Genomic DNA, 18,291 nt, shown 5'->3' with positions numbered 1-18,291 from the left:
TTTAGTTAAATGAATAAACTACAGTCGTATTATTAACATAAACTTGTTTTTAAAGAGATTTTTTCAACCTAAGCCACTTTTCTCTTTAATCCAGAAAGATATTAACTATGGCAAAGAGGGTATATGCTCTTTGGTAACGACAGAATCACAGACAAAATGGAAAAACAATGTCAAAAATGGCGGCCAAGTCAAAGAAGCGGCTGTCTAAAATTGAAAATAAATTATTGAAATTGGAAAAATTAGAAATTAATGATGTTGTTTGTTCAATTTGCCATTCAATACTTATAGAACCTGTTACTTTACCATGTTATCATGATTTTTGTCAAAGTTGTTTTAATGGTAGCATAGAAAATAATTCTTTGTGTTGTCCTCTATGTCGTTTACGCATTGGTTCTTGGCTAAGATCAGCAACAAAACAAAAGAACTTAGTTAATTTGCAACTTTGGGAATACATTAAAACTAAATTTTCACATGAAATAGATAAAAAGATAAAAGGGGATGATATTAACATACCTAAAGGTAAGATGTCCAGAAGAAAAAATAGTAATATTGCTATTTTATTGTAGAAGCAGAAAATCGTGTTATTTTCACAATTTCTTATATTGAAGTAAAATAATAGACTAACAATTCCAGATATACCAATACCTGGATTAAGTGTACCGGGAGAAATTAGACTAGAATATGAAGCAGAATTGAAGAGATTAAGATCTGAACGTCTTAGACTTGAACAGAAACATTTGGCTGAAACTGAACTTCTCATAAAGTGGGTTTTTTTTTTAATTTTTCTGAATATGTGACTGAGACTTACAAATGTTTACTAAACAATTGCTAGAAACCAGTTTACAACCATTAGTTTGTGCACTGTACAAAAAATCAGAGTTGTATTTTTTTTTAATTTCATGTAAAACTAACTGTTGTCTTAATTATTAAAAACTCAAAGTAGCACATTTTCAAATCTTATATTTTAGTCATTGTGAAAAATCAGGAAATTGTTTATTCTAAAAATATGTTGTAATTATTATGTATGACAGAAAATTACAAGCTGAAGAAGTTGAAGCTGAACAAAGGTATATGGAGCGGATAAAACAAGATGAGCTGTTAGCGAAACAAATTCAAGATGCGGCTGAAGCTACAGTTCCTGAAATTAATAAAAGGGAATGTTCTAAAAATGTTCCTACAAAACCAAGACTTAAAGCTAGAAAGATAGATACCTATTTATCAAAATTACAAGCACCAGTAAAGGAGTATGTGTATTTTATTTTTATAGTAATTAAGCTAAACATACTTGCAAATTAATAATTAATGATTGAGTCAAATACCCATCACATATGGTAACCTTATGGTTACCATATACCATATAACATATTAGCCAAATATGATGAAGTGCTTCTATTTAAAAGGCCGATGTTTAACACACATGAATTAAAACTCATTTCTCTTAGCCCTAGTAAATAATAAATGATGGTAATAAAAAAACTTATAGTCCAGTAGGGTATTTAATCTACACATAAGGTACTTGAAATTTATTGATTTAAATTTTTTCAGAAGTTCAACTGATAACAACCAAAGCAATGAGGGAACTGCTCAAAGAGTCACTTCAAATAAATTTAGTAATAGACCCTCTCCGGAAATACTTCCTAACTATGGAAAGCTCTTAAAAAGTTTTCTGGAGAAAAAAATTAAAAATGGTGTTGGTGTTTGGAATAAAGAGAATGGTGATAATTCCACAAAGGTATCATGCTACTAATGAAATTGCCTTAGTTGTAGTTCATATTTTTTAAATCTTACCATCTCACTAATATTACAAATGTGAAAATTTTGATGATGGATGGATGGATGTTTGTTATAGTTTATAGCCTAAATGGCTGAGTGGATCTTGATGAAATTTGGCATAGATTTAGAGGATAGTCTCGAATAACTTAGAGGCTACACATGTTTGTTTTATTTTATTCTATGTGGACAGAGTCACAGGCAAAAGCAACTTCATAATAAATTGTCAGAGAGTTTACTTGAAATTTTTGTTTAATTTCAGACAATGCAACCCATTGAAAGTTCTAGTAGTAGCAAAGAAACTGACCCACCGCAAAATAAAAATGCGACAAAGTCTAAAAGTATGATACAATCATTATTAGTATCACTTCCTCTGCCATATACTGGAATATTGCAGCATAAAAATAATGTGGAAAATAGACATTTAGAAACAGGCAGTGTTGATTCAATGCAGCAAGAGTTATGTTACTTTAAACCTATTGATGGATCAACACCGACTAGGTAATACATACTATAGAATGTTGAATTCAATAGCCAGATATTTTTAAACCTTTAGAAGTTTTAGTTCACAATGTCAATAGTGTATGTGTTTAACCATGCCTTTTCTGGTAGTTTCAGTCCTAATAAAAGTTTCCCGTTACGCGTGCCCAGTGTGCGAGCAGAGCTAGAAAATACTCCTCAGAAGCAGGAAGATCCTCCAACCCGAGACCAATATTTAGAAGGCCTGTGCCGTCTCAGAAATCTATCCTTAGAACAGAAACTACCTTCTGCTTTTGTTATTGCACTTAACATTTTAAGAGTAAAGAAGGTATTGAACAAGCTAACAGTTATTTTATCGTTTTCACATATTATTTTGTGTTAAATGTTTTTTTTTCTTCGAAGGAAACTCCCAAGAAAGGTGTAGGAAGGACTCGAAACAAAAAAAATATTGTAAGTCCTAGTGTCACGCCAGATGAATTGAATAGTATTAAAAAACATGTCCCAAACAGAAAACAGCAAGCAGTGAAAGTTGATGGTATAAGAAAATTGAACACCGAGAAATCTTTACGACGCACCCGGTCGATGGGAAGTATATCAAAGGACGAAAATGAAGTTACGCCGAAGAAAAAACTTAAGGATAGAAAGGTGTCTTCCGATAGAAAGGTTTATTTGAGAAGTTATTCAAAAAAACCAAATGCGAAAAGTGAGATTGATAGCCCACCTCTTGTTACTGAAACTATTAATAATAATAAATTAAATTTAGCTGTAAAAAACTTGTCTAGTCCATTGGAAAATTGTGATGTTAAGAATATACTGCGGGAGCAGCTGAGAATCGAGAAACTGATCGAACAGGAGAAGAGTGACTTTGAGCTGGCGCAGAAGATGGAGGCGGAATGGAACGGCCGTCGGCAGCCGCGCCGCGCCGCCACCAAGCGACAGCTCACCCTCGCCTACGCTCTCCGCCCCGCCAAGAAACTAAAGGTTTAGTTTTACTATCGTTTTAATATACATTTTATAGGATCGCAGTAGAAATATATCATGCCCTATAAAACTCAATTATCTCATTAGTGATTAAAACTATGTATCATTAATCCTGCCGTTGATATTATGCATATTTTGTAAATTTCGCCAAAAAAAACTATTCTAATTTTAAAATGTTTATAGATATTCGGAGGATAGGAATGCTTTAAAGAGCAAATTATTTGCAATTACGAATGTTTAATGATAAATATATGAATAGAATGTGTTCACAGTGGATTTTAGCATATCAATTGCTATTGTCTTCTCCTCATATATGAGAATCCACTTTTGTATAATGCAAGAATATTTAATTATATGGAGTTACTGTACTCATTTATGTGGAAGAGTAACAAATTTTATAAGCGAACACACATGTTACTAAATGAATGTTTGCTGTTGATTTGACAATTTGTACTCTGGTATTTCACCCTTATACATATGTACTTTAGCTTGGTAATACGATATGCTCGTGATCGTGGACAACGACCGTTCCCTTTGACTGCAGGAATACCAGGCAGAGACACATTACTCATAGTCAATAGACTATTCAGTCATTACACTGCGTATAATATGTCAATACACCAGATCTAAATAACCTTATATTAAATACTCAAACAGCACCATGAAAGTGAATACATGATCCAAGTATATGAACCTTCTAAATCATATCTGATGTAAAATTGATAGAATTTCATAGAGAGAACAGATAAATTTGTGTATATTTTGATATAAAAGATATTTCATTTGTTATTAAGTTTGTTAGGCTACTACAACTATGGCTCATATTTGTGTAAATTCGCATATACCTTTGCTAGTCTAGTTCCTTTGGAATTTGAGAAGTCATATTTGATACTGTGAGTTTGAAGTACAGTAAGGCCTGTATTACTACATATTGTAGTCTTGAGTTTGAATGGATAAACAGGATGTGCAGTGGAGTCCTAGAATTATGAACAACTTGGATTGTTATAATGGCATCACAATAATGTATATTTTTAGTTTAAAACTTGCTTTATATTAATTATCTTACTACAATTAAATCTTCCAATTAAGTGTACATTGACTCGGGTATTTTAATGACGCATGAGTTGGCAGCTTTTTACCCACCATAAAATAGTTCAGTATTATAGACATATTGCGTGCGTCTTGTCACGGTAAACCACTTGTAAAAATACCTATTTTGAAGTTAAATAGTGTCTATCTTAATTTTACGCTATCAGAGACAGTACTGGTTCAGATAGTAACTGTTTTAATGTAATTGGATAGTAACAGGTATCATTTCTGATAACACAAAATGTGAAATCCTTGTATTGGTATAAACGTTGTATGTAGGTATTTTGGGGAGTAACCATTTTTTTTTTCATTTCAATCAAAAAATACTACTACAAATAGATTAACGAACATGCAGTCGAAAGGCTTTTTAGAAATAACCCTATGAAAAGCAAAATTACGATATTCATTTCTCAAAACAGAATAATACAAACTGGCCTTGTGGTGTTGTAGATAAGGTTTTTAAAGATTCATTTAAAATCTAATAGTTTTCTATCTATATTTTTTAGATACAATATATATAAAAAGGTTGGTGGACTATGAGAAATTTACTGGACCCAATGCAAACTCATTATCAGTTTTAAAGAGCCTCATTTAAAGATAAGATGATCCTATGTCAATATCACTACATAGTCAACAAATGATAATTTTGACTGCTCACACAAATTCATATCTCATAAAAAAAATCAATAATTGAATTACTTCTGAAAATGAGCTATGCATTACATCTTTAATTTCCAGCCTCATTATTTAAAATGATTTTTTTCAAAGAAGACAAATGATTATTTTTATAAATGCTTGCTGTGATATGCCACAAGTTGTATTACAAATTGCCATTTTATCATAATTATTTTGTTTCAAACTTGTGGCAACCGAGTTTAGTTGTGATTAATCTTTCTGTAGAAAAAACAATTGTCTGTGTAAATAAACATTTTATTAAAAGAAACATCAGTGTTATTTATTTGTACAATGTAATTCTTCAATTACAATTTAATGAGCATTGATTTTTTTATCTTGAACCCAAAACTTTGCTCCACCTGAAAATTATGTAAATTAGTTAAGCTATTAAAAAATAAGCAAAAACATATGACATTGTAATATACTATGAATAATATTTCTAAAAAACCTTATTAACTGCTCCTTTTGGACTTGTTATCAATAAGTGAGTCATATACATTACAAATATATAAATTCCTATTGGAACATAAAGTCTATAAGTTAATCAGTTTTGGTTCTACAAAGAGGAGGTACCTGGAAAGTTTTATGTGAGAAAATAGCTCATTTAATTAAATGAACTGATAGATCAGGACCCAACATTTTGAACACATCCTGTTTACTTTTATAAAATAAATAAATAAATAGGAACTGACATACCTGTGCATATTACCATAAAATGCATTCAAGGTTTTTATGTTTTATGGATCACCTCTTTCTAAAACAGGTCACCAAACCTGAAAAAAATATTCAAGTAATACAATTTTTTTAAGACAATTTTGAATAATCCAATCCAAGATGTCAAACATGAGTAAGGAAAGTAATTCATTATTCATGTTTAAATCAATAAGCTTCCTATACTAGGCTGCATACCTTCAACTGGTATAACAGTAACTTCTGAGAGTTTTAGGAAAATCCAAGTTATTTAAGTAACAAATGTGAAATTACAATCAGCGTAGAACTACTGATACAAGCCAAGGCACATAATCTTAAAAGACATCACTGATCATTCCAATTCACACTCACCACATTGAAGTAGCAGTAGAGGCTCAAAGGCAGCCTTCTTCATTCTCAGCGGATGGACGCAAGCAGCAGGCTTGTCTTGCACTTCACTCACTCAGAAAGCATGGATCTCCTCATCCTTTTCTATTTACAATTTGGACTACACTCACTGACAAAAGTTAACTTCCACACCCAGTACCCGACAAATAGTTAGTTAAGGAGAACTTACTTTCAGACTTGTTGGGTTTGTGTTCAAATATAGTGCACTTCTTTCAACACTACTACCATGCCTTAAGTTAAATTCACAGAATTAAAACATCCATCTCATTTATCATACATCTTTATTTATCTAAAGTCCCTCATCATACATCACAAAATAACACACTTTGTTTATCCACTTATTGTATGCAGACAATATTATTAATTATGAAAATAAAAATGTATATGAAGATGTGATAAGGTTATCACTTTACATTACTTAAAATACATCTTATCATACAAACATCTCTGGTATAATGCCTTAGGGAAGTCTCACCTCACGTTTGGGGCTTGTTATTATTCCATCCACTACCCGAACCGGACTGGCCAGAGCCACCCCCACTGTTACCTCCCCAATTTCCTTGTCCATTTGACCAGTTTCCTTGGTTCCAGTTGCCTTTACCATTCCAACCTGGACCACCATGATTCCAAGGCTGTGGTGGTCCATTTGGACCCCAGTTTTGGTTGTTATTCCAATGTTTGCCCGAGTTGCCTTGAGGTGGCCCACCTTGCCAGTTGTTAGGTCCAGAATTACCAGGACCGCCTAAAAATCCACCCCATCCCGCTTGATTAAGGGCAGCAGCGACAAGACTTATTGGTAAATTAAAATTAGGAGGTGGCCCTCCACCATTAGGGTTGATCCCCAAATTTTGCATGTTAAGAGAATCTATGTTACTATTACCTCCATTGTTATGGCCGCCAGATGGGCCAGATCGGTTTCCATCCCAGTTTGGTCCATATGAGTCATCTTTCCAGTTTTGGTTTGACTTGTTTTTGATTTTGGGAGCTGCACTTGACACTGACACTGAAGCACCTTTAATGACATGATCTTCGCCACATAAGCTTTGTGCAACTTCTGGATCTAAGAATGTTACAAACCCAAATGCCCTAAATGGACGTGGTACAAATACATCTGTAACTTCACCAAAGCTCGAAAAATATTCTCTTAAATCATCTGCTGTCATATCTTCAGTACATCGGCCCACGAAGACTTTACATGGCATCTGTGGGACTACACCCTCTTTGGAGTTAGGGATGCGCACATCAACCCAACGGCCGTCGATGTTATGCCTTTGTGCTAAAGCTCTCATTTGTGAAGCGTACGTGGCAAAACGGATAAAGCCGAAACCTTTAAAAGAACCATTTTTATCTTTTTTTAGTTGAACCATTACTACTTCACCGAATTGTTCAAAGTATTGTTTTATAGTTTCTTCTGTAGACTTCCACGGCAAACCGAGACAAATCAAGTCGGAACAAGTAAGTTTTTTCTCTAAGCGTTTGGTTTTCGCTGCTGAATTTTCTGATGATACATCATCCATCTTACGTTTGTTTTCTTTGGGAAATACACAAATATACAAGGTTTTGCCCCATCCGGCTTCTGTTGGAGGATGAAGTTTTCCATCGTTTAGTCTTATACCTCTAATCGATTTCGTTTCAGGGTGTCGATATTTAAGGCCACACGCTCCGGGAAACTGCGCTACAAGCGTTGAAAGGAGAAGAGTGCCGTCATGTTCGCAGGGAATTTCCACAGCGTTAATGTCATCTTCATCTTCGCTTACTTTAATGTAATCAAATATATCTTCGCTGTAAGTATCTCCTTTAACATTCATTTTTTGTGGACTATATTACTTTCCCTACTATTATCACTGCCTTATAAAAGGACCGTCAACAAAATGGCGAATCCCACGCCAAAAAATCAAAGACCAACGTCAATGTAGAAATGTTGACGTAGCAGGATCGTGTCTATGTCCAGCCATTTTTTTAATTTATCATCAGAAGATATGTATTTAAACATATCACTTAATTACCTTATATTTGCCAAAATATTTGAAACATTTTTACTATAAATTACTTTGCCTAGTTATAGAAGAAAGATATATTTTGTTTGTCTATGGATTTTAAGACAGGAACAAGATCAACATCAGGCGCGCCTTCCTTTTGCCTTCCTTAGTATTCCTATTTAAATAAGAACTAGCTTTTTATTAAAACCATCTTCCGGAGTAAGTATTCCTTAATGCTAATAACTATTTAACAGTTAATTCTATAAACTAGTTTAGTGCCATCAAACCAGTTGCGTAGCGAGGGGGGGTCAAAGGGGGACTTCTTTTCCCCCCTTGGCACAGCAGGCGCAGCTCTAAGGGGGTGCGAAATGATCCACAAAAAAAAATTATGATCGAAAATATGTTAAATTATGTGTCAATACAAATAATAAATGATTCTTCGGAAATAAAACCGAACATACGAATCTAAACCAGCGTATCTTATATATTCTTCTCAATTCTTGTCAATATTCTTGTCTTGTCGTATTCTTGTCAATTCAATGGCGGATTTGCCTGGCAGACTAAGTAAGCTGGAGCCTAGAGTGGCGGATTTTAGGGGCGGCAAAATTCTGTCACATTCGCTGCTTGCGCAGGTGCTGTTTTAAAGTCGTTAAAATACGGCATTGGCGGCTGTCAAGCGACAAACGCTTTAAAAGCAATCCTGTTATATTTACACAATACTCAAAAGGCAACAGAGCAGTGTATGAAAAAGCTCCCTGTTTTAAAGGCGCGACCAAATAAACAAATACAATTTTTGATTTGAACTAACGAAATTGAATGAAATGTGCCGCGAACCAACAATGCAGTGCCAACAATGCAAAGTTTGAGAAAGGTATGGGAAAAGTGGACAGTCGCCCGCATCTTCACCCTTCAAAGTGAAGAAGTTCCTTGAATATACTGTGGTCTATTTCTTAGGATTGATAAAATTAATAATAGACACACCTTTACATTGCTATTTATAATATGTAAAATTGTTTACAATTAATACAGTTTATTTTTATACACCAATAGGCATAAAATAGCCTTAAACGATAAGTGGCCCTTATTACAACACGAAAATGTAAATTGAATTAAAATCGGTTAAGCCCTTTTTGTGATTAGCGCCTATAAACACACAGACAAAGTGACAAAATTTTAACTAAATAATTGAAAGGCCCTCTTTAACATCTTCGCACGAATGTGCCGAATCGCATGGTAAAATATCACGACAACTCAGAAGAAAGTGTTCTTCGTTGTCGTGATTTTGCACCATGTGATGTGGAAGCATTTCCACGTCGCCTGATGAGCGTGCCGGAAGTTGAATTTTAGTACTCTTTCCCATTCGACCCTTTTTGTATAAGCAACGGATGGGAAGGGAAAGTGGTTCTGCCTTGGGACGGGACGCATAGGTAGTAGGCAGGCTCTATAAACCCCGCGGCACCAGCGGGCGAGGCGGGGTTCCCGAGCCTGAATTGCACGGTGCCGTCTTCCGAGGGGCGCCTTAGGGCGCAGCGTCCCAACTCGTGGGGACGCACCGAGGGCCACTTTCCGGGGCGCTCAGTATGGCGTCGCGGTGGCAAGCGAAAGCGATCTCGTGGCGCCCCACACAATGGCCAGGACGGAACGGAGGGGTTTAATGAGGTATGCCCCCCACTATGGGGAGAGAGTCCCACATAAGTCTCGTGCCTGCCCCGTGGCACGGAATATGCGTAACGCATTTCCCTTCGGTAAAAAAGGTAGTTTTTTATATGTCAAAGTATTCTGTTATGACTGCCGGAATTAAATACCGGTTCTCTGCCTAGTCCGTCTTTCTATAGTCAAAGAAATTCATTGGTATATTTGCTACTAAATAATAACCAGGCACCTGCTTCAATTTTATAATCTAAGTTAAAATAAAAGAAAATATAACGAAAACACTCTACATGGTTAGAAAGTAAACGGTTAAGGCTTTCATTTTTTTGATTACATTGAAAATTAAAGTAGAATTTATATTTCAAATACCTAACGGCATATGTCAACTTACTACCTTTTTTACTTATATTATAAATGCGAAAGTTTAGATGGCTGGATAGATATTTGTTAGAGTTTGGAGTTTGAAGCCTAAACTGTTTAAAGGACGTCCATGAAATTCGGCACAGATGTAGAGCATAACCCGGAAGAACACAGAAGCTGCTCACTTTTGTTTTTTTATTAAATTCCATCTAGACAGAGTCGGGGACGAAAGCTTGTGATTAATAAAATCGAGACAACATCGGTAGATTTACAGCGAACCGGATGCCGTGTCACTCGCTCACCTTGAATTTTGACTTTTACCATTTACTAAATTAGACGTGGACCGCTTAAATATTTTGATATTTAAATGACTATGGTTTTAGCTTAGTTGTCTACAGGAACATGCTTAGTTGTCTATAGGAACAATACTCGTCACATAGGTTGATCTCTTGCTACAGCTATTTTTAAAAAGTACAGACTTCTAATAAAATTTTGTTGACCGTAAGGTAAAAATCAACTCAATTAAGCTATTTAGAAATTCCGTAATGAACGATTACAATCTAAAAGTGTTTCATCATGCCAAGTTATGTATGAGTAAGTCGGTAATTAACTTGGCTGTCATTATTGATATCGCAACACAGCGGTATTAATTGTATCGGAACAAGACTACTGCATTTATTTATTCATTATAGCAAAGCAATTATAGAAATCCAAAAATGTATCTAAATAAATCGTTTGAACAGTTTATTATAATCTCATCTTTAACAATTTTAATTAAACTAGAATAAAATCATAATGCTTTAAATATTTAGTGAACACTCGCATAGTCAGGACTAAGAGCATTTTGTTACTTGTTCTTAAAAATTACGGATTTGTTCTTAATGATGCGCATTACACTCGCTCAAAGATTTCAGTCAAGTCCTTATCTCTTCTACAGATGTTTTCAGCAATATAGGTACTTATCTTATAAAGCGTGATCAGTACACAAATAGCTTTGTTAAGGTATTGTTAGGGCGCATCTAGGTCTGGCAAATGAGTGCGCTAGCTGCTTTGGATTACGCTACGCATTTAATATTAGACAAAAGAATTAATCTCTGTATTTTTTTTTATTTTTTTTTTCATTTGATATGCTCAGCTAGTTTTATTATTCCTCTTATATTAATTTAAAATAAAATAACATTATTAAATATTGATATTACAGAGTTGACACCAAAATGTCATGACATGAACTTTCAATCGCGGCGGCAATCTGAGGACCGGTTCGACAAGTTGTGAAGCGACTCGCAAATTACCTCACAATCCTGTAATTTTCTTACCTGTTTTATTCGACTAAAAAAGCATATAACTTAAAATATAGGACCTACAGTGGGCCAAAATATCTAACTTAATTTTCCTATTTACTTCTAGAGTTAATAATTAAGCCAGTCAGTATCAAATTTAGAAAACTTATAATAACTTATTGTCTTAATATTAAATCTGATAAGGCCAATTTCTATTCTGAGGACCGCAGTAGTAAATTATTTACTTCAAACTTGAACATTTTATTTTTCTTTGGCCATAATTGGAATAATTTATAACTGACGTCTATAATATCTTATTATGGTAATGATTAAGATTCAACACTACTAACACATCGATAACCTGTTCAAATTGACTTTACTTTTCAATGTTCAGTTTTAACCGATAATTCCAATTTCCAGCTTAGAGTAATTTAATTGCTAGACGAGAAGGAGTAATATTAAAATCTCTACAAAATATTATTTTTAAAATAATTTAAGTTTGAAATGCCAGGATGTTGCAGACAAATAAAATCTTTGAACTTTAGATGACTAACCAACAAATAATGCAACCTTTGATACTGCGAAAGGTAAGCTAATGTTATGATCAAATATTCTAATTACAATCCACTGCACATGAACCATTAAATTGACGAGCAATAATTACGTTGATGTAACTTTTATTTTTCATAACACCTCGTAACTCCTTTCCTTGTCGAGTAGTCTTATTAGAAATACATATTCAAACCTAGATTATGTAATTAAAAACAAGTTAAACTAGTGACTTTTTAACGTGATTTTACGGAAGATTTTAGAACGAGACGCAGCAAGGTTGTGTGCTTTTCCTGCTGAAGGTCATAGACCAGTTCCGCAACATTTCTCTGTGGATATCGAACAAAGGTTGTAGCTGTATACTCGCTCCCTTCACTCGTGGCGCCTTATGCAGCACTAGTTGACAGGAAGCTGGTCCAAGGCGAGCGCGATAATTTCTGAAGACTGGTGTATCCTTATTTACGAGCACAATCTCTTGTTCTTATATTTGTTGGGCTTTTAGATTATTCTTTATTAGGTAATACTCTATTAAATAAATTAAGCAGTAGGAAATTAAAAAAGAAGTCCTTTACCATGCTCGGGAAAGATATTAACCAAATGCTCCTAACTTACACATGCGAATCTCAGAAAAACTTACTAAATGATGATGTTACTTTATATAAATTTTTCATTAAATTAAGATTACGTGTGACATTTTATTGATATAGCTATTACATATATTTACTTCGTAAATATCTTCGAATTACAATGGATCGTGGATATTTAGAAAAGTTTCATTCTAATGGCTAGTTTTGCCAAGAGGTTTTTGAAATTGATTTTTTCCGTTTGCATTTTATCTTCCGTGAAAAATCTTTATATAGTTAGTAGCCTCACAAGTATTATTTATCTCACGTGAACACATTCAACAAGACTTTGTAAAGGAAATGATGTAATGAACTTAAAGAGAAAGATGAGTAACCACAAAATTATGTATACCGTTAGTTCGCTTGGAAATAACATTACATTTATCCGTAGGGTAATACTTTACAACAGCTGTACAAAATTGTACAAAAACATAGTCATCTCTTTTAATGTCTTTGAAAACTACTGAGATGACAATTTTTTTTTTGTGTAGGTGAATTGCAAGCTGATAAATAATAAAGGTAACTTGTTTATTTTCTTTCGTTTTTTATCTTTATATAATCTCTGCCACCTATTTATTACTTTTTATAGATTCTTTTCTCTTTAATATGATATTTGGTACCATTTACGGTAACGATAACTATTTTCAAAACCCCTTTCAATAAATTCTTCTCACTTTATATAAGTTTTAAGTCGTTATTGACTTTTCTCAGATCCTGTGACGCTAAAAATTACGCGCTCACCCTTTTATTTACTTTCTGCCTCCACTTATAGTTAAAATAAGTAAAAACCGTTGACAAAATCATTAAGAGGATAATCTTGTAGTCTTGATGATTATCAAATCTGGACATGCAACTCTGATGCAACACTGAATTCAAATAATGCATGTTAATGTGTCATCACTTTCTAGTCAAAGTAGAAGTTGGTAATTTTGGACCATTTGTGACTGTACTGTTACAGTTCAGACAGAGCCCCGCTAAACTGTTTGTTATTCTGTCATCGTACAACCGCCGTGGAATTTTCGCCGCAGTCGCCAGACTGCCACAGATATTATTATTTGCCTGATTTAACTATAAGTAAAAATATTTATATTAACAAAAGGAACGTTAGTTATGAGTGTGGAAGGGCATACCGGTATAGGTAGATCTAGAAAGAGATGGATGGATTACGTGAAAGGTGACATGATTAAGAAGGAAGTGATGACTGAGATGGCGTATGATGGAGTATGAGATAGAGATATGTAGAGGATAAAAACCTGCTGCGCCGACCCTACGGGAGTAGAATAAGGAGGAAGATGATGATGATTTATATATTTATTACTATAAAGAAAATATTAAATAATCAGATCAATATCTTATCGATTGATCACTTTAACAGATTGCGGTCTTCCGACTATGTTATATTATCGAAGAATAAAAGATAAAATGTTATGCGCCTGTATATGTTTTTTATATAAAATAATTCCAAGAATTTATTTTATCGTCTTCTTGAAGTGGAAGTTACAATTGTGTTCACAACAGGTCCATTTCAATTGATCCAATCAAAGCCGCCAAACTTAAATCTTTGGTTGTTAGTCATCAGATGGATAGTGGAGGACGCGCTATCCCTGTCAGAGTAAATCTAGTAGAAAAAACTAGATGCTCTTTTAAATAAATTAACTCAGTATAAGAAGGTTATGTTAAAATCTTATCAATTCTGAGCTTAAGCGATAATTCATCTTTTGTACTCCTTACAGCGGAACTAAAGTCTTCTCTTTTCTCTTTAGTAGTTGATGAGCCTGAGGTCGAACCAGCTGAGTAGAATAGTAACGAATAAAACGCACTGGAAGTACGAGTAAAATAGGACTGACGAAATTAGACATATTAATATTTGCGTAAGATGTCTTATGCCTTACATTTTAAAGTATGTATATGTTTGTGTTATATAGAGTTAAGTCTTATAACCTGTTGCTATATTTGAGAACAAATTTAAACAAAGGATTCATCAACCTTTTTTCTGAATAAATGTCAAGGATAGTCATCGCATTTGAAAGCTGTTTAGTAGGCGCTTTTGTCTGGCATACGTGAGCGTCTCGACATTTATTTTACAAAGTGCCTCCACAACATGCCTTTTAAATAAAAACCCTTTTGATGCGTTTTGATTGAATATGGATAGATTTATTTGCTGTTAAAATATTTTTTACAATAAACATAATTTACAAAGTATCGACTTAATTGTCCCTAGTCTCAAATACCGAGAATTAAGAAAATGAAAATATCTTGTCGTGTTGACAAAGATTGATACCATAGGAACTACCATAATTAGTAAATTTAATGATATCAAGATAATACAAAAATCGTGCAATCGGCTTCTTTATTACATCAGTTTTCAACGCACGCAAAGAAATTACATAGATACATATTTTTCCGTAAATTGACGAAGGTTTTTCTTATCCCGGTCGGGCCATAGTGTTAGTGATTTTCCTCGTTGAAAATATAATGTCATCCTCCTCCAAGTACACTGACATGCCAATATGCACGGGTACTTCGGCCATGAAAACCCATGGTTACTTTGCAATTCAATGGCGCAAAATGAAATATCACTGATGTTGCGTGCTTTCGAAAATTCGATTTTAAAATTACATTGAGCTAGATGCAGTTTTTTTTAAACGGTCACGGTGCTAGGAAACGAGAGGAATGCGGCAGAAATAATTGACTACCTGGTTACTGTCGATTATTACTTTCAGTCGTAACAAATAAATCTATATCATTGATTATAGTTTTTTTTTTAATTTCCGGCCTGTATAAGTTAAAGTTGTCTTGTGTTCAGTACACAGATTGATCCTTGTAAAGAGGTCTCACCTTTTCTGTATTAAGGTCATTTACTCGTTTGTTTTTTTTTAACTTATTTGTCAATCCTGGCTGTTGTTTCTTATTGTACAGCAGAATGATTATGAAAATTTATTAGCATGTGGTTAAGTGGTTGATATCAACATAAGACAAAGTTCGAAGGAAAACGTATATGGTACTTACTTTAGAAGGTTATTTATGGTGTGGCTTTCTGAAGGCGTTGAGAGTCATGCAATGTGCCTCTGCCTCGGCCACTGACCGCGCCGACCGGTGCAAACCTTTGTCTTTACAATATACGCACGAAATACTTCGTACAGATATTCGACCGAAATCAATATTCGATCCTTGGTATCGACCTGAAAATTATTATGACTTCCCAAAAATTAATCTAAATCGAACTTTTTTTTCGGCCTTTCTAAGTCGTCGCGGATTGAAAAACCACATATAAAAATTCTAAAAAACATGTTTTACAAATGTTAAGCATTACATTTGTAAATACATCTTTGAGTAAACAAGTGAATTAACTTTATCAAGTGTTTATATATTTTTTTTTTCATATAAACATGTACGCAATTAATAAAAATGTTTTAATTATCTCATAAGTAGATAGGTCAGTTGTTTAATTAAATAAAATGTACACACCAATCTGATACAAAGGCGCTCGGAAATTTAATTGCAAATACATGTATGATAATTTGCGCTTGTTCTTACTTTTATTTTTTCTACGAAGGCGTGTAGAGACGGCGTAATTTTGTGTAATGTAAACTTATTACTTCACTTCTTTTTCCAAAACATGGGTACATGTTCACATAATCAATCAAAAGACCCCGGGAGTTCCTAGATGGTATCGATAAAATAAGTCAATTTTGTTTTAAAGCTTACAAACAAATTCTTCAAGTTCCTTGTTAATTTTTTTTTCCTTTTAAAGTCAATGAAAACATTAAAGAAAAGCACTCTGCTTTTTCTCAATTTTCGATACAACCATTGTACATAGTTGTTCATGCACTATGAAGGAATTCTGTTCCTTAAAATTTAAAGTTTGAATACCGCAGATAGACAATATAAATATCAGAGGCTGAAGGACAAAGCATACCTCCTCTAAATCTGTGTGGGTAATGCAACGAGACAGCCGCCGCCTGCGGGCTTGTCTGTGTTCGTGTTGCATACATCTGTTCGTTCTGACTGCCGACACCTCTCTCTGTTTCACAACACGACCCAGTTGGCGGCAACACAGGCCGACACACACCCACAGTTCCCGCCAACCGACACCTCTCGACAGTACAATAATTTCTATATGCATATAGTCGAATACATTGCAATTTAGATATTAAGCAACATAACACAAACTTTCAGTACAGCAGATATTATGAAATAAACAACCTTTTAGTTTCAATATCAATGTGATCTTATTTCGTAATGTTGTCATATGACAATTTGAAATCGGTTATTTTTTTACTTTCTATTATCTTTAAGCGTGTATAAAACAATTATCAACCTTTTGTAAAGTACAAGTAAAATTTAAAAGCATTAACTTATTTTTAAACTTAATAAAGCCCAAAAAGTGCCAGTCGTAACCTTATTTTAGGGAACTGGCTACATGGATGATAGCTATGACAATGTTTAAGTTTATGAAGAAGTAAACATTATATTTAACGATTAGCTGTTGTTCGCGACTTCGCCCGCGTGAATTAAAAAAAAAATATAACCTATGTTACTCACTGATAAAGTAGCTTTTAGTGGTGAAAGAATTGAAATCGGCCCAGTAGTTTTAGAGTTATTTCAATATATACAAATACAAATCTTTCCTCTTTACAATTTCAGTATAGATATAGATGAGGTCAATGTACCATATATAATGTGTCTGCAAGCGTAGGATGTTCCATGTTGATTATGTGTCTACGCTCGCAATCGAGGATTGCGGGTGACAGGTAACATGTTAGATACAAGAGTTGCTCATGTCCTAAAAATAGTCTTTGTTCGGGAATTCGAGATTTATTCATCGTTGATTTTTTAAACTCCAAGTACAAAGCTAAAATATAACATTTTAGCAGTTTGTCTTTATGATTATAAATCAATAACTCTATTTACCTGGTAATAAAATACCATGCTCGCTACGGCGGAGACACTGCCCCGCCCCTGAATCATGAAAAATGTAAAAAAAATGTTAATGCGTATTCGTCATCGTACTTAGAATTTAAAACAGTTCCATACTGAAATGCAATAGATTAGATTATACTTAATCTACGAAAATCAATATAAATTTATTTTTTTATCGGCGAAGGGGCGTCTGATCGCCGCGAGGCAGAAGTGCTTTGATCTTGAAACTTTATCGACGGAGATTATAAGATATTGATCGAGTGGCTCTACACGTAAATACTTCAATTGTTAGAGACATGTTATTGTATTTCCACTTTCAGTTCAAAATAAATCGTAGAAACGCTTCAAGGACTCAGACAGAGAGACGACTCATCTCCTAGTACAGGTTTATTCAAAAGAAATTGTTATAATTATTGATGACATCAAAGGATATTATGGCGAGGCCGTAATCCTGCGAAGATTTGTATTCATTTGTTAACATTAATCTCCGTCATTTATTCATTTGTTACAACCTTACAACTTAAGTATTTTTACTTTTTTCTTTTATTCAATTAGGTGATTTATTAAAATGATCTAAATGTAAATCAATGGATAATCAAAATGGTTGTATATTTTTAACGACATATTGAGCAGTGATAATAAAATTGCAATTATTTGCAATTGCAATCTATACAGCTGGGTAAAAGCTTAAAAGTCCGTCGTCTGTTTTTGGCATAAAAAAATATTTTACATTTCTTGGTTAGGAATTTAGCGAGCGTTCGCACGGACGCGAAAACGCTAGGCGGTAACTATGTGTCAAAATAGAACGTATGGGATTGTATGAAGCTGTTCATA

At 34.0% G+C, this 18,291-nt stretch overlaps 2 protein-coding genes and 1 long non-coding RNA gene across 7 annotated transcripts; 2 read left to right on the top strand and 1 right to left on the bottom strand.

Moving 5' to 3' along the window:
* Nucleotides 1-165: 165 nt before the first annotated feature.
* LOC106111164 (E3 ubiquitin-protein ligase RNF168-like) lies at nt 166-5,263 on the top strand. The gene is made up of 7 exons (XM_013293174.1): nt 166-519; nt 634-763; nt 1,032-1,244; nt 1,546-1,732; nt 2,033-2,271; nt 2,383-2,578; nt 2,653-5,263. Exons 1-7 carry the CDS (start codon nt 168-170, stop codon nt 3,235-3,237), a joined length of 1,902 nt encoding a protein of 633 aa, XP_013148628.1. The 5' UTR covers nt 166-167; the 3' UTR covers nt 3,238-5,263.
* A 66-nt stretch (nt 5,264-5,329) lies between these two features.
* LOC106111165 (TAR DNA-binding protein 43-like) lies at nt 5,330-7,998 on the bottom strand. Of its 4 annotated transcripts, XR_001226144.1 has the most exons (4): nt 6,569-7,997; nt 6,058-6,177; nt 5,692-5,768; nt 5,339-5,354 (listed from the first exon to the last, which is right to left on the bottom strand). XR_001226144.1 is itself a non-coding variant. In XM_013293176.1 (3 exons), exons 1-2 carry the CDS (start codon nt 7,899-7,901, stop codon nt 5,740-5,742), a joined length of 957 nt encoding a protein of 318 aa, XP_013148630.1. In that variant the 5' UTR covers nt 7,902-7,998; the 3' UTR covers nt 5,330-5,354; nt 5,692-5,739. The 4 variants fall into 4 exon arrangements, 2 of the variants coding, with proteins under 2 accessions (XP_013148630.1, XP_013148629.1); XM_013293176.1 differs by lacking the exon at nt 6,058-6,177 and having other exon boundaries at nt 5,330-5,354; nt 6,974-7,998; XR_001226143.1 differs by lacking the exon at nt 6,058-6,177.
* Nucleotides 7,999-8,205: 207 nt separating this feature from the next.
* LOC106111108 lies at nt 8,206-13,046 on the top strand. 2 transcript variants are annotated; one of them, XR_001226139.1, is made up of 4 exons: nt 8,206-8,291; nt 11,284-11,385; nt 11,783-11,949; nt 12,175-13,046. It is a non-coding gene; the product is annotated as an uncharacterized LOC106111108 (long non-coding RNA). The 2 variants fall into 2 exon arrangements; XR_001226138.1 differs by having other exon boundaries at nt 12,168-13,046.
* Nucleotides 13,047-18,291: the final 5,245 nt, after the last annotated feature.

The sequence above is a fragment of the Papilio polytes genome, unplaced genomic scaffold, assembly GCF_000836215.1.
Source record: "Papilio polytes unplaced genomic scaffold, Ppol_1.0 DF824180.1, whole genome shotgun sequence".
Classification (NCBI taxonomy): domain Eukaryota; kingdom Metazoa; phylum Arthropoda; class Insecta; order Lepidoptera; family Papilionidae; genus Papilio; species Papilio polytes.
The sequence above is the reverse complement of the archived record's forward strand: the minus strand, read 5'-3'. Positions and strand labels throughout refer to the sequence as shown.

Excerpts from the sequence above, each read along its gene's own strand:
- LOC106111164 (XM_013293174.1), top strand. The coding sequence starts at position 168 with ATGTCAAAAATGGCGGCCAAGTCAAAGAAGCGGCTGTCTAAAATTGAA. Across the intron at positions 520-633 it reads TGATATTAACATACCTAAAG|ATATACCAATACCTGGATTA; the intron begins GTAAGATGTCCA and ends TAACAATTCCAG. Across the intron at positions 1,733-2,032 it reads ATGGTGATAATTCCACAAAG|ACAATGCAACCCATTGAAAG; the intron begins GTATCATGCTAC and ends GTTTAATTTCAG.
- LOC106111165 (XM_013293175.1), bottom strand. The coding sequence starts at position 7,901 with ATGAATGTTAAAGGAGATACTTACAGCGAAGATATATTTGATTACATT. Across the intron at positions 6,836-6,973 it reads TGGCGGCCATAACAATGGAG|GCGGTCCTGGTAATTCTGGA; the intron begins GTAATAGTAACA and ends GTGGATTTTTAG.